General features: G+C 38.1%; 1 protein-coding gene across 3 annotated transcripts in view; it reads right to left on the bottom strand.

Moving 5' to 3' along the window:
- Positions 1-1305: 1305 nt before the first annotated feature.
- LOC129690064 (desmocollin-3) overlaps positions 1306-16006 on the bottom strand; it is a 34137-nt gene continuing 19436 nt past the window's right edge. For 2 of the 3 annotated variants that reach the window (XM_055625601.1, XM_055625602.1), the window contains 7 exons: positions 12598-12857; positions 12342-12484; positions 6568-6792; positions 5944-6168; positions 3752-3873; positions 3163-3417; positions 1306-1503 (listed from right to left, as the gene is read on the bottom strand). In XM_055625601.1, coding sequence (XP_055481576.1) covers positions 1306-1503; positions 3163-3417; positions 3752-3873; positions 5944-6168; positions 6568-6792; positions 12342-12484; positions 12598-12857 — 1428 coding nt within the window. Of the gene's footprint in view, positions 1504-1597; positions 1625-3162; positions 3418-3751; positions 3874-5943; positions 6169-6567; positions 6793-12341; positions 12485-12597; positions 12858-16006 lie in introns of those variants that run through there. The other variant, XM_055625603.1, reaches the window with a different exon arrangement.

Genomic DNA, 16006 nt, shown 5'->3' with positions numbered 1-16006 from the left:
TGCCTTTAATTCTAGTATTCAAAGGCTGAGTCAGGGGTATTGTGAATTTGAGGACAGCCAGTAGGTAGAGATAATCCACCACCACTACCCCCTCCAAAAAAAAAAAAAAAAAATAGAATAAAAACAAAATAAAAAATGAAAGAACAGGAGGAAGAGAGAGAAAAGGGTAGAAAAAGAAAAGAAAAAAGTTGATGGAGGATGTAACTCCATTGGCGGTCAACACTACATCCCCCCAAAACATGCATTTCTGTAATCGACCCGACAGGAAACTGTGGGTCTCAGCATTGTAGGGGTTATGGGGGAGGATCACCTAGTTGTCTTCTAATATTTGGATGTACAGATCTTTACATATCCTTCAAACTAAATCCACTCTTCCTTACTTTCCCACTAAACTTAAATAATTGCCATTTTCCTCTTTGTTTACATCGCATTTTAAACATCACTCTGATTCCTACTTTGGTTACAAATCACAAAAGGTTTCAGACTGTGATGAAATAGAAAATTGCTATACAGTATCCTAGCTTGCCAAATTTTGTTTCCAAAGACCAATAAAATATTTGACAGTGAAATCCGACGGAGGCAGGTCAGAGATCCTCAGCTTTACAGAAATTTTAATGTAACTTAGCATTAATTATTTCTGTCCTGAAACATTCATCCTTAATGTTTTGTTTGTATGTTAAACCACCTTTAGAAGGTTTATGTAGTGAGTGATATTGCTAACAACTTAACGGTTTTTTTAGACTAACACGTTACACAATTCATTTGTTAGGAAAGTATCCTCTGGGCTAGGCAGGCCCTTTCCAGACCTTAGCTAACTCCAGTACTGCAGCTTGAACTCCTCAAGCTTTCTAATTTTAACACTTGTGCTTTTTAAAAAGTGGTCAGCAACCAATCACTTTAATACAAATTGCTATGGGGAGACTTTAAACTGTAGAAAAGTTCATTATATGTGCACACTGTCCTTGGCTCAGGATGTGATTGTATCTTATTAGCAATCAGAGGAGATATATGACCCCACACACTGCAACGGTCATGACCCTGTGACAGGCTAGGAGCTGAAGCTCACTGCCCTGCCCAGCACTGCAGGACAGTTACACACAGCACATAGCCAGCCCAGAAAATACCAGATTTCCACAGAAATGGCTACTCCTGATTATGTGTCAGTTTCACACTAGACTAAAATCAGACTATCACAAGATAAGCCAGCATAGCTCAAGACCATTTTGTGCAAATAGTGACTCTTTTTTTTACATTTCATCGTTTCAAACTTCTGCTAAGGACGTGTCTAATTGTTACCAGGCGGCATTATCTTTTTGTGCATGTTTCTGCCAATGTAAGGAATTTGGGTTCCAGGTTGTTTAAAAAGTCCAGTCCCTCCTCTTCTTGCTTTTCACTGCAGCAGCCTACAGAACCCGCTGGAGATCCCCTGCCTTCGTAGTTATAGGTGAGGACGTAGTCTTGGGATGGGATGTGTTCTTCGTTCTGGTTACACACATGCAATTTCTGTAAAGTCCAAAAAAGAGGGTTGTATTATTTTTTTAAACAACTTAAACATATGAACAGAAAATTTATTTTATTTACCTTTTATGTTTAATTTTTAACCAGTGTGTCCTCTAATGGAGTCCTACACACAAAAAATGCACATGATTGGTCTATATTACAGCCATATCATAAATCAGTATTATTTTTCATTTTTAATAATTCACAAAATTAAAAACTAGGTCCAAAAATTTATATTTAAGTATACTTAAGTCATCATAAAATATTTATCCCCAAATTTTGTGTCTATAGTTGCAGTCAGTTTCACAAAATGGAGACACTATGACAGGCGGTTGGAATTTGTGTGTGGGTACCAAGTGGCCCTAGTTTGAAATAACTTTAGTTTACTAACTTGTGTTACTTTAAGTTGTGTTCCCCTCCTGTTATTTCAGGGAGCTAATGATGGCAATAGCAGCGCATGAAATCACATTTCTTATGCCTATCCCATGGTAATTGTACAACGAATATAAACTAAAGCTCCACCATGTGCCGTGATGAAGTACATAAGAAAATTACTGCATTCCAAAGTCGCCAAGAGCCAGAGATACACCTCCAGAAAATCACTGAACTTACAAGCATCTGCTTAATTCACACTGCAGAAACTATGCTTTTGTTCCGAAGCGGCAAACTGTTGACCGCCGCTGCCTCACCCACAGCGCTGTGTCTCGCTGGCCTGTCTTCCACACTTGAAGGCTTCCTATGCTATCTGCTCTTGCAGTCCTCCCCTAACCATCACCTGGTGGCCCGCTGCTACCAAGAGTGTTATCCTTGTTAGCCTCTCCTTCCACTACTAGTTATGACGCTGAAGGGTGTTTCTAAGTGAGTGTATGGAGCTTTGTCCCTTATTGTGAGCTCACATGAATGCCATCTTCAAATATAAAACATGTAAACACTGACTGTGACAAAAAAAAAAAAAAAAGATATGGGTATGAAGAAATTAAGAGCCCTCTTCTAGAATATTCAAACTCGTGTTCTGTTCTGAACTAAAGGTGGTTGGTAGAATGTTTGCCTTGAGCACAGTAGCTCCCTCTGCTTCAGACATGGAAGCTTAAACAGGATCCCTACCCTGACCTAACATACAAATCACATGTGAGGTTTTTGTTACACACACAAACATACTGGCAGAATAAAGCAAAAGCATTCAATCACTAACATCGTCTAATATGTGCAATTATAACTAGTCCACTTAGAATAAAGGAAAATATTAAACAAATCAATGTATACCTTAAGTGTGTTAATCTTTAACCTAAAAAATGCATTCAGAGGTTTATGTTTTCACAGCAAAATATGTTTTACTTGGAAAATGTATATTTGTGAGATACTAGAATTTTTCTTCACATTCTTTTCTTATCAAAGGAGTTTATAAGATAAATGTGCACGTAAAAATGAATCTTTAGGGGCAGATAATAGAAGCCCCTGGTTCCTGTAAGATCATAGAAACTGAGTGAATGTGACAAAGGAATAAAAATATTTAAAAATTAAATACAGTAACAAAATCAAAACATGTTTAAAAGACCAACAGAAACAAGAGAAGGGACTTAGCAAAACAGTTTCTAGAGATGTACATTAATACCAGTGTCTTATTGTTCTCTACCTCAGAGTAAAACATGGAAGGAAACTCACTTCACCAAGTCGAGGCTGAGTGAAATTGTGCCACTCTGAGTAAGTGTATCTGCAGTTGTCAGTCTCCATGTGTCCGCCCCTGCAGGATTCCAGAGTGTGGTGGTGGCCAGCGACGCGGCAGGAGTCCAGGGTCTGGTGTCCTTTCATCATTTCAATGGTCTCCTGCCCACCATTCCTCATTCCTGATCCCATTGTGCCACAGAAGCCCTGGCTGGAGTTGTTGGCTGTCTGGGTAGTGAATCCATTGGCAGAGCACTACATTATAATAAGGAAAGAAAACAGTGGGGTCAAAGAATTTTACACATTGCAGAAAGCAGTCAGAATTATTACTGTTGTAATTAATTCACAATGTAAAAGACTAAGTTTGAATTAATACTAGCAAAAAGTGGAAAGAATAGAACTGAAAAGTAAATTTGCTTCTTGAAGTTCAATAAGTACCACTCCGTTAAGTTCTGGAACACTGACAGACAGAAGACTTAAAATTTACAAGATTCTTACCAATTACAAAAATAAAGTAACTCCTAAGTAACTTCACACGAGTGAAGTTTAAAACTGCAGGGATAGTTGTTCGCCAAAAAAAATCACTTACCACCCTGTCGTCTCCAGGTGCTTCGGTGTTCGATATAATTAAGTTTTGCTGTGCTAAATCTTCAGGAAAATGTTTTCCTTTTCGGGTAGTAACAACTCCACATACTAAAGTTAACAGTACCGCTAAGTAAAAATAAGAAATACATTTTTAAATTATCATACTCAAGTTACCAAACATACAATAAAGAAATACAGTTTTAAAAGAACATAAGTTACCAAATATATAATAAAGCAATCATCTTTATTGCTTATGCCTTAGGCCTCATGAGGACAAGAACATTAACTGTTGCTTCCCTTAAATTGTCCTGGTCTTTTCAAACTCACAGGCACAATTTGAAATGTGTTATAATCACATGCATATTTTGATAATTTTTCTAAGGCATCCTCCCCTTCATGTGAACGGGTTTAGAATCATGAGTTCAACTGTAGACCTTAAAGTCTCTAACATCTATTTAAGTTAAACATTGGAGATATTTACTGAGTCCCAAAAGATCGATTTGCCAATTGAAGAAAAAAAAAGAACATAATTAAACACATTTTGTATCTTATGTGTTTAGACTTTTATCCTATATAATAATAGGAGATTTAAGACACTATGGTCACTAAATCAGTAGTAATAACAGCTACTTTCAGTGGTTCAGAAGACACTCTAGCACACTGGCAAACTGTGTCCATAATTCCAGTCCACCACATGATTTTGTATGGCCCATGACCTTAGATTTTTAAGCTTTTAAGTGAAGAAAAAAAAAAAGAGCAAAATTAAGACTAATTCATGATATGAAAATTACAACCAGGTCTACATAGTAAGACTTTTGCCTCAAAAGAAGTGGGAAATAGTAAGAGCTGGAGAAGACAGGAACTCCACAAGGAGAGCAACAGAACAAGAAAATTTGAACACAGGGAACTTCCCAGAGACTCATACTCCAACCAAGGACTATCCATGGAGATAACCTAGAACCCTGACAATGCAGCCACTTCTGATGAGAACAGACTAAGATCAGAAAGAAGGAGAGGAGGACCTCCCCTATCAGTGGACTTGGGGAGGGGCATGCATGCAGAAGGGGGGGAAGGTGGGACCAGGAGGGGAAGAGGGAGGGGCTTATGGGGGGATACAAAATGAATAAAGTGTAATTAATAAAAGTTAAATAAAAAATAAAAAAAAACCAACAAAACCAACCAACCAAACCAACAAACAACAAAAACCCAAGAATAAAAATTACAGGAGATTCAAATTTTAGCATGCAGATTTCAAGTTCTGAGGGAACACGTCTACACTTTTCACTCAGATATTCTCAGTAAGGCCTTCTTACAGAGGTCACAGATTTCAGCTGACCCGAATGGCTCTGAGCTATTACCATCTGTCCCCTGAAGGATCACTGTGCCCGCCTCCTTTCTCCTTCTAGCTGTGTTTCCTGATATTCCTCCCCTCATCCACTTCCATGTGGACAAAGGACACTCTACACCATTGTTTGATTTCTTCAGACATAATCCTACCATACAGTTTTTGACTTAACTTTCTCCTCCATCTGAAAGCCCTTCTCCCTGGGTATGCCACATAACTGAAGAGACCAAATCATGTTATGTAGGCATGACCTAGTGATCTAACCATATGTGGCAATGGGTGGCCACCAAGACCGATAACCTCATACATACATGACAGCATGCTTGAGTCTACTTACTGTATTCCAATATATTCCTCTCAGAAATGAAATTTTTGGTGATTATTGAGTTTTTTGTTTCTATTTTGTTATTTATTTATTTTTGTCTATTTTGCTCTCCAATGAATCCTACCTAGTACCATTTTCTGAAATCTAGTAGGTATTAAAGATACATTTATTTTGTTGTGTTGGTGAAAACTAATTAATGATTATTAGAAATTAGTAGGTACTAGTCTAATAATGTCACATAAATTTACTTAATTGTACCCCCACAGTGTAGCTTACTACTACTGCCCCTATAAATGAAGAAAAGAAAGCAGAATTGAATAAGCTAAATACTTTTTAACAATTCTGTTGCAGAAAGGACCCAATTTCCCTCAAAGAACAACGATTCTAGCAGTACTCAGCTACCACAGAATACAGAGGTAATGTGTAAACAGAACTCACACCTAAAAGATGCTTGTCTGTATTTACTTCCCAAGATGTTCAGACCTTTAATTTTGCATTTCATCTTCAAGTGAATGAAAGTACTTACAAAAGAGCAGTGCGATGCCCAGCAAGATGGCAAGGATGGCCCACTTCCCCATGGCGATTCCTGCACTCCTTGACCTGGCCACACACTGGCTGGGGTGAGTGCAGTCACACAGGTTAACTCTCAAGATTTTGGTTGCATTTTTCCCGGCTCTATCTTTTACAGTAACAGGAATGGTGTATATCTGAGCTTCAGCATTCTTCCGATAGGATAGGCGGGCAGCTGTATCTTTAAGAAAATAAAAGGATTTTGCTTCCATTGATTGATTTTGTGTAGAAAGATGTACACATATAAAGATCCCATTAGAACCTCAGGTATCATGCCCCAGAAACTGACCACCTTGTTTTTTGAGAAAGGATCTCTCTTTGCCTAGCACTTGCAGATTAATCTAGTCTGGCAGTCCACCAAGCCTCTATGAACATGCAGACACTTATATACAGAGTCAAACATACACGCACACACACATATAGAGAGGTGCCTGCCCATACACATGCTCTTCTATATGCATACACATGCATTGGAAAAGCTTAATTTAACATCCTAAACTTTTGCATCATGCTTTGTGTAAATTACCATGTGAACCCCTCCAACAGTTATTCTGCATGAATCATTAACTTTCTGGAATACCGTTAACTGGCTTGAGGGTCCAGATTCTGTTGACTTCTGGAGAAGAGCTTGCCAAGTTGAACTGAAAAGGAGGGCCATTGACAGGTTCATCAGGATCCACAGCTGAAATATCCATATATCCCATCTTTGGCTTGCAGATGACAAGATAATCTTCAATGATCTCTGGTGCATTGTCATTCACATCCTCGATGTTCACTGCAAGTGTTCCTGTGCATGATTTACCCGCTGAGAAGGGAAAGGGACAAAGGCTCAGTTCTCTTCTTATATTCTTGTCTTAGAGGGTCCAAAGAGAAAAATACAGTTTAATCTCTATTTTATATACATATAATATATAATTTTAAATTTAGGTTCTATACATGAAAGAAGTTGTGGTATTTGTCTTTCTGAATCTAGCATGTTCCTCTTAACACAATGATTCCAGTTGTGTCAACTTCCTACAAATGTCATCATTTCATTTTTCTTTACAGAGACATGAAATCCCATTATGTATATGTTTTTTTTAATCTGTTTATTCTTGATGGTCATCTAAGCTGGTTCTATTTCCCAGCTACTGTGACTAGTGCAGTAAATCACATGAATGTATGGGTTGCTGAGTGGTGCAGGTAAAATCTGTATTTCCTAAAAACAGAATCTTTGATTATTAGCTGAATGGTGAATAAAAATATAAAGAAGAGTGGTATGGTCTTCCTTGGAGCTCTGTTCCATCACACAGATGCACTCCATTTCCCTGGGCCCCATCTCTACCAACAACTTCCAAAGATTGGCAGACATAGGGACCACCTACCTGCAATCCCAGAGACCAGCAGCCACCAGGGACTACCAATCCTTCCTGTATCCCCTGAGAATTGATTCCATCCAAACACAGAAGAACATACACTTTTACCGGCATCTCACAGAACCCTCTCCAAAATTGACCATATACTTGGGTCACAAAGCAAGCCTCAAAAGATGCACCAAGGTTGAAATAACCCCTGGCATCTTATCAGACCAAAATGGATTAAAACTGGAACTCAGCAACAAAAGAAACAAAAAAAAGCCTAAAAACTCATAGAAACTGAACAACTCCCTACTCAATGACCACTGGGTCTGAAAAGAAGTAAAGAAAGAAAGTAAAGCCATTCTAGTATTCAATGAACATGAAGGCACAACATACCCAAATTAAGGAAACACAAAGAAAGTAATGCTAAAAGGAAATTTCCTAGTGCAAAGAGCCTTCATAAAGAAGTTGGAAAGGAGATCCCAAACTAGTAACTTAGCAACACTCCTGAAAGCTTTAGAATAGAAAGAAGCAAACACACCAAAAAGGAGTAGACAACAGAAAATAATCAAACACAGGGCTGAAATCCATAAAGTGAAAACAAAGAGAACAACGCATAGAATCAATGAAACCAAGAGCTGGTTCTTAGAGAAAATCAACAAGATAGACAAAACCTTAGCCAGAATAACTAAAAGGCAGAGTAAGAGTATCCAAATTGACAAAATCAGAAAATAAAAGGGGGACACAACACAGATAATAAGGAAATTTAAAAAAAAATCTTTAGGTCTCACTTCTAAAGACTGTATTCCACAAAATTGGAAAATCTAAAGGAAATGGATGATTTTCTTGATAGATTTTTATCTACCAAACTTAAGTCAAGATCAGATAAACTGTTTAAAATGTCCTAAAACCCCCAAGGAAATAGTAGTCATCAAAAGTCTCCCATCTGACAGGAGCCCCACAAGGAAACCAACAAAACTAAAAGATCTGAGCCTAGAAGGTTCTTCAGAGACTGATGCACCAATGGAGGACCATGCATGGAGAGGACCTAGACCCCTTACTCAGATGTGGCCAACTGGCAGATCAGTCTCCATGTGGATAGCTGGGGGAGGGAGAGATCAGGGGCTGCCTCAGTAATGAACTCAATTGACTGCTCTCTGATCACTTGCCCCTGATGATGCAGCCTTGCCAGGCCACAGAAGAAGAGGATCCAAGCAGCCCTGATGAAACTTAACAAGCTATGGGCAGATGGCAATAGTGGAGAACTCCCCCTTTCAATGGAAGGGGATGAAAGAAAGAAGGAGAGAGGGTGGGACTGGAGAAGTTAAGGGAGGGGGCTTCAATCAGGATATATAATGAATAAATTGTGAAGAAAAAAATTTATAAAACAAAGATAAAAAAATAAATAAGTCTCCCATCCAAAAAATCATAATAATGATGATAAAGTTCAGGACTAGATGGTTTTAGCTCAGCATTCTACCAGACATTCAAAGAAAATCTAATACCATTATTTCTAAAACTATTCCACAAAATAGAAGAAGCATTGCCAAACTCTTTCTATTAAATCCATAGTCACCCTGATACCTAAACACACAAAGACTCAGAAAAAAAAAGAAAGAAAATTTCAGACCAATTTCACTGATGAACATTGACATAAAAATATTCAATAAAATACTCATCAAACCAAATCCAAGAACACATCAAACACATCATCCACCATAATCAAGTAGGCTTCTTCCAAGGATGCTGGGATGATTCATGATACAAAAATCTATCAATGTAGTCCACCATATAAATAAAGTTAAAGAATAAATCACATGATCATCTCATTGAGTGGAAAAAAGCCTTTGACAAAATCCAACACCCCTTCATAATGAAAGTCTTAGAGAGATCAGTGATACAAGGCCCATACTTAAACATAGTAAAGAGTATACAGCAAGCTGATAGCCATCATCAAATTAAATGCTGAGAAACTCAATACAATTCAGAGAAAAGACAAGCTGCTCACTCTCTCCATATCTCTTTAATATAATACTTAAGGTTCTAGATAGAGCAATAGGGCAACTAAAGGAAATCGAAGATATACAAATCAGGAAGGAAGAAGTCAAAGTATCGCTTTTGTAGATGATATGATAGTGTATATAAGTGATCCCAGGAATTTCACCAGAGAGCTTCTACCACTGATAAATGCCTTCAATAAAGTAGCTGGATTCAAGATTAATTAAAAAATAAGAATCAGTTGCCCTCCTGTATACAAACAACAAATAGGTTGAAAAAGAAATTAGGGAAACTATGCCCTTCGCAATAGCCACAAATAATATAAATATCGAAGTATAACTCTAACCAAGCAAGTGAAAGACTTGTTTGCCAAGAACTTCAAGTCTCTGAAGAAAGCAATTGAAGAAAATATCAGAAGATGGAAATCAACAGATTCAGTACAATTCCCAACAAAATACCAACACAGTTCTTTACAGACCTTGGAAGGACAATTCTAATCTTCATATAGAAAAACAAAAAGACCAGAATAGCTAAAACAATCCTATAAAAGAAAAGAACCTCTGAAGGTATCTCCACCCCTTACTTCAAGTTATTGCTCCACAGAGCAATAGTAATAAAAAAAAAATGTATGGTACTGACAAAGAAATAGACTCATTGATCAATGGAATTGAAATAAAGCCAGAAATAAACCCACATACCTACAAACACTTGATTTTTGACTAAGGAGCCAAAACCCCAAAATGGAAAAAGAACAGCACCTTCAACAAATGATCCTGGTCTAACTGGATGTTTACATGTAGAAAATTGAAAACAGATCCATATTTATCACCCTGCATAAAGCTTAAGTACAAGTTGGTCAAAGACCTCAACATAACACCAGATGTACTAAATCTATTAGAAGAGAAAGTGGGGAAGATCCATAAACTCACAGGCACAGGAGACAGCTTCCTGAACAGAACATTAACAGCTCAGGCTCAAAGGTCAACAATTAATAAATGGGATCTCTTGAAATTGAAAAGCTTCTGTAAAGCAAAGGACACTGTCGGTAGAATGAAATGACAGTCTACATATTGGGAAAATATCTTCACCAATCATACATCTGACAAAGGTTGTTTAATATATAATAAAACTCAAGAAATAATACACCAATAAACAAAATGACCTAATTAGAAATGGGGCCCAAAAGAATTCTCAGCAAATGAATCTCTAACGGCTGAGAGGCTACTGGGAGGATATGGGGTTACTCTAGGTGAGAATCCTAGCAGCAGATGTGGAGACTGAGGTGGTCACCACCTATAGCCTGGTAGAATTTCCAGTGAAGGGAGGAAGATACCAACCCACTCACAAAACTTTTGACAGAGTTTGAGAAAATGGCCAACCAATACCTGGCCCAACTTGAGACCCACCTCATGGAAAAGAGCCAACCCCTGTCGCTATTAGTGATATTCCAATATACTAGCAGATGGAAGCCTAGCATAACTGTCCTCTCAAAGGCTCCATCCAACAACAGATCAAAGCAGGTGCTGAGACCCTTGGGCAAACATTAGACAGAGATCTAGAAATCTTATGGAAGAGTTGGGGGAAGGATAGAGGAACCCAAAGGGGACAAGAATTCCCCGAGAAGACCAACAGAGCCAGCTAACGTAGGCCCATGGAGTCTCACAGAGACTGAACCACCAACCTAAGTGCATGCACCTAGGCCTCCTAAACTTATGGAGCTGATGGGCCATTTGGTCTTCATATGGATCCCTTAGCAACTGGTGTAAGTGCTGTCCCTGATATGGACTCTGCTGCCTTCTATTGGATCACTTTCTCCTAGTTGACCTCAGTGGAAGAGGATGCCCTTAGTTCTGATTGATATGAAGGTCCTGAGTGGGATGGCACAGGGGTGGATGTGCTACTTTCTCTGAAAAGGGGAAGGAGCAATGGGAGAAGATAGGGTGAGAGGAGAAGAGGAGGGAGAGAACTACGATCAGGATTTAAAGTGAATAAATATTTTACAGAAAAACAACAAAAGAATATAAATGACTTAAAGCTATGGATTGTCTACGATGGTTCCTGCTGATGATAATATTGGATACAACTTTCAACAAACCTTTTGAAAGAATTACTATAAATGATAGAAATAAATGCTGAATTACACACTCTCTTTCCTTAGGCTCGTAGATGTTAATGCACCTTGATGAAGCAGTTATAGAAGTATTGTTCTATTCCTATAGGGTGGGTTTAATATATTACACCCAGGCTCCACAACCAAGGAATCCTATTCAATGAGTACAAGGTAATGTAACACATTAAAATTATTGTTATTTAAAAATAAAGCCATAGGTAAAGGACATTTACTTCCAGAATTCAAGTTTAGAAGCATTTAGTCATTAGCTGAATGAGTAAACTCCTCCAGGCAAAGTAACACAAGATACCTGGAGGAGTCTGAGGAGAACATTGCATCTTACAGTTAAGTCTTAACGGTTAAGTCTCATCATTGTCCTTTACCACAAAGGACAATAAGATGTGCAATAACTAAGTTCCTGCACACGGAATATAAAGATAAATAAGATATGTGTTATTTAGCTGGGCATGATGGCTCAAACTTATAAACTCAGCACAGGTAAGGCTACGGCAGGAGAATTGCCACACTTTAAGACCAGCCTGAGTTACATAGTGGGCCTGAGTCACCTTGGGCTACAGAACAGGACTCTGTGTCAACAATAACAAAAACACCTTTCTGAATGTGGAGTGCAAGCCTGTAGCATTCATTATGCTGAGGCAGGGGGATCATGAATTATAAAGGTCATCCTTGTCTAAACAGTGAATTAAAGAGCAGCTCTGGCTACACAAACAAACAAACAAATCTATCAGAACAAAACAAAATCAGGAATAAATGGTATTTTCTCACCAAAGTTATCTTGTAGGACAAGAAGAGAGATAGTAGTCTTTGAGGTAATATTAACTCTGCACAAAAATAATTACAATTTATTCTTCCATTCCATTACAAAACACTAAATTAAAACTCTGTTACCTTGGTCTATTGCCATGACTGTAATATTGTATAAGTCATTTCTTGGAGCCATGATTTCTCTGTCTAAGGTTTTTGATATGGTGAGCAACCCTGAAACTTCTTCAATGCTGACCCAGTCTTTAGGATCCTTCAATTTTTTGTACCTATTAATAAAACAAAGTTTCTTAAGACTTTGGCATCACAACACACCTCAGAATAAGTTAGCTGTTTCAATTATGACAACTGCCTTAGCACATGGTTGCCAAGACTTGGGTACCTTAAGCCATTGCTACTCCTGGTTTCAGGGTCATAGGCCTTATAGCCATTGATCTTAGACCCGATTGCTGAGTTTTCTTTGATCCGCACATATTGCTCAGGGGGCTTGCATTCTGGCCCTTCATCCTGATTGCTCACATGAACTGTAACCAAGGCCCGGTTCATGGTGGGTACTCGGCTTGCAACATCTCTGATGAAGGGAGCTTCGTTGTTCACTCCAATCTCTAGGGTCACTTGACGGTTTTCTTCATAATCCAGTGGCTTTAAAATTAAAGATATACACGTCAGCTCAGTATGCAGTACATTTGATATTTCAAGTAGCCCGTCATTTTTATCAGTATAGAAAGGACTACATAATAAATTCACAAAACATGAGGTTTTGTCAATGGTGACTTTTCTCCCTTGCTGGAGCTGTGATTCTGTATTAATTTGTTTTTGCCAAAACCTCCACAGATGGCTTTGGGAAAGAAATCCCTCAACTACTTTTTGGTTTGTTTGTTTCATTCTTTTAAGGAAAATTATTCTGAACCTGGAAATATTGCAGAATTGTGTCAATTTCTAACAGGTTTAGGGCCATCTGAGCCTGGTATTTGACAAATCTTATAAAGTTGGATATTTACAAATTCACAATGTCTGTTTTCTTTCTGTGGGTCTTTGAGAATCTGGTTGGTTTAGTCTCTGTTGCTGTTGTTTGTTTATTTTCATCTTTGTGCTATTAAAGCACAGTATTATTGTATGGCCCGGGCTAGCCTTGAAACTCACTATGTAATTCAAGCTGGCTTAAACCTATGGTGATCCTCCTTTCACAGCCATGCAAGTGCTGGGATTACTGGTATCCCCTTTCTCAGCTCCCAGATATTTATTTTAGGTATCCGTATATGAGACATCTAAGTGAGCCATCTCTAGTAGGTCTTTTCTTTGATGAGAGTCTACTCGGGATCTCATTTCCTCTTAGGAATCCACTTCAGTTTTTTAGGATTCCTTCTTGAATGATGGAACACTACCTTCTGTTAAAAAAACATATATTCTTGACAAGTTGAGAACAGTACTTTGGCACCATCCATCACTGACCACATAGACTTCTCACAACAGCAATGTGGAAGAATACCAACCTGACAGACTCCATGATGGTCACTGCTGATGCACAGCACAGCTGTAAGCACTGAGTGTAAATTCACTACATCCTCACACCTGAGTGAGCAGGATTTTTACTATGACCCCCACTTTACACAGCAACAGTCTGAAGAATAGCGAGAGACACTGGTTTTCCAAAGTCAAAAGGTTTCATTTGGGCAGGAGTTTGAAGCCAGGTGGCTTGGCCACAGACGACTTTCTTAATGTATTCATTTTAATCTCTCCACATCACTAAATCAATTAGTTTGGCTCATCAGGTTTCAGAAAAGTTTAAATAAATGCCTTAGTTATATGTAATTTTTAGACAGCAAAATCCATAAAAGCACTATTTTCCACTTATAGGACATTTTTTCTGAATCTTTATACTTATCAAAACTGTCACTTAGTAAAGCATGGGGGTGCATGCCCATTATCCCAGCACTCTGGGAGGCAGAGGCAGGAGGATCTCTGTGAGTTCGAGGCCACCCTGGTCTACAAAGCAAGTCCAGGACAGCCAATGCTACTCAGAGAAACCCTGTCTCTAAAAACCAAAAATCAAAACAAACAAACAGGCAAACAAACAGTCACTTGATGAATGCTGAACACAATTCAAAAGGATACATGAGAGATTAGAGAGATTGCTAACTGTATTCTAATGTATATGGGAGAATGACATGACAGATAAAATTGAATTAATTTTAAGATGTTAGAAAAAAAGAGGTAATATTAATAAAGGAGTTAAGACAAACAAGGTGTTTTAAAAAGTGAAGTTTTGGGGGGGGGGTTGCTCCAAGATGGCAGAGACCCAGCATGTACCTTGTCTGAAACTCTGAAACTGAATACTACAGACTGCAGAGACAGACAGACCCAGGCTGCAGTACAGGCTCCAGGAACAAACAGCAAAAGTTACAGATAAGCAGATGGCTACAGGCCGGCATAAGAACACATCCAACAAAAAACAGGACATCATGGCCTCACCAACACCCCCCAAAATCAACCGATATTTTAATTAATTGGAAACACAGGAAAATGAGCTCAAATCTATGCTTATCCAGTTATTAGAGACACATAAAGAGGAAATGAACAAAGCTCTCAGAGAAATACAGGTAAATACAGCCAAACAAATAGAGACACATGTAGAGGAGCATATAGAGGCATTTAAAGAGCAAACAAACAAAAAATAGAGGCCAGAATGGACAGACAGGAATGCAAATACAAACAAATGAAGAAAATTATGCAAGACATGAAAACGAAATTAGAATCAATAAAGAAAATACTCTTGGAGATGGAAAACCAAGCAAAGAGATTAGAAACCACTGAGGTAAGCATTACCAACAGAATTCAAGATACGGAGGAGAGAATCCCAGGTGCTGAAGACACAACTGAAGAAATCAATATGTTTCTCAAAAAAAAAAAAAAAACAAAAACAAAAACATAAAATCAGAAAATGTCCTGACACAAAACACCCAAGAAATCAAGGACACCATGAAAAGGCAAAACCTAAGAATAATAGGAATAGATGAAAAAGAAGATTCCAAGCTCCAAGGTCCAGAATTTATTTTCAAGAAAATTATAGAAGAAAGATTTCCCAACTTAAAAAAGAGATGTCCATAAACATACAAGAGGCCTACAGAATACCAAATAGACTAGACCACAAAAGAAACTCATGTCACTTAACAGTCAAAACACTAAATCTACAGAAAAAAATATTAAACAAAGAAAACATATTAACAAAGAAACAAAGAAAAATATTAAAAGCAGCAAGGGAGAAAGGCCAAGTACCATATAAAGGTAGACCTATCAGAATCACACCAGACTTCTCAACAGAAACTATGAAAGCCAGAAAGGCCTGGGCAGATGTCATGCAGACTCTAAGGGACCACAGATCCCAACCCAGACCACTATACCCAGCAAAGCTTTCAATCAACATAGATAGAGAAAACAAAGTATTCCTTGACAAAACTAAGTAAGCAATATCTACACAGCAACTCAGCCCTACAGAAGATACTGGAAGGAAAACTCCAATTTAAAGAAATCAACTGCACCCAAGAAAACACAGAATATAGATAACTTCACAACCAAGAATTAAAAGAAAACAAGCAACAAGCATTGAAACACAGTAACACCACCAACTCCACAATAAAAGGAATTAACATACATTGGCCACTATTATCTATCAACATCAACAGACTCAACTCTCCAATAAAAAGACACAGACTAACAGAATGGCTGAAGAAACAGGATCTAACATTCTGCTGCATCCAAGAAACACAACTCTGCAACAAAGATAAATGCTA

Source organism: Psammomys obesus, unplaced genomic scaffold (genome assembly GCF_907164565.1).
Source record: "Psammomys obesus unplaced genomic scaffold, mPsaObe1.curated_primary_1811, whole genome shotgun sequence".
Classification (NCBI taxonomy): domain Eukaryota; kingdom Metazoa; phylum Chordata; class Mammalia; order Rodentia; family Muridae; genus Psammomys; species Psammomys obesus.
Note: the sequence above shows the minus strand (reverse complement) of the source record. Positions and strands in the feature narration are given on the sequence as shown.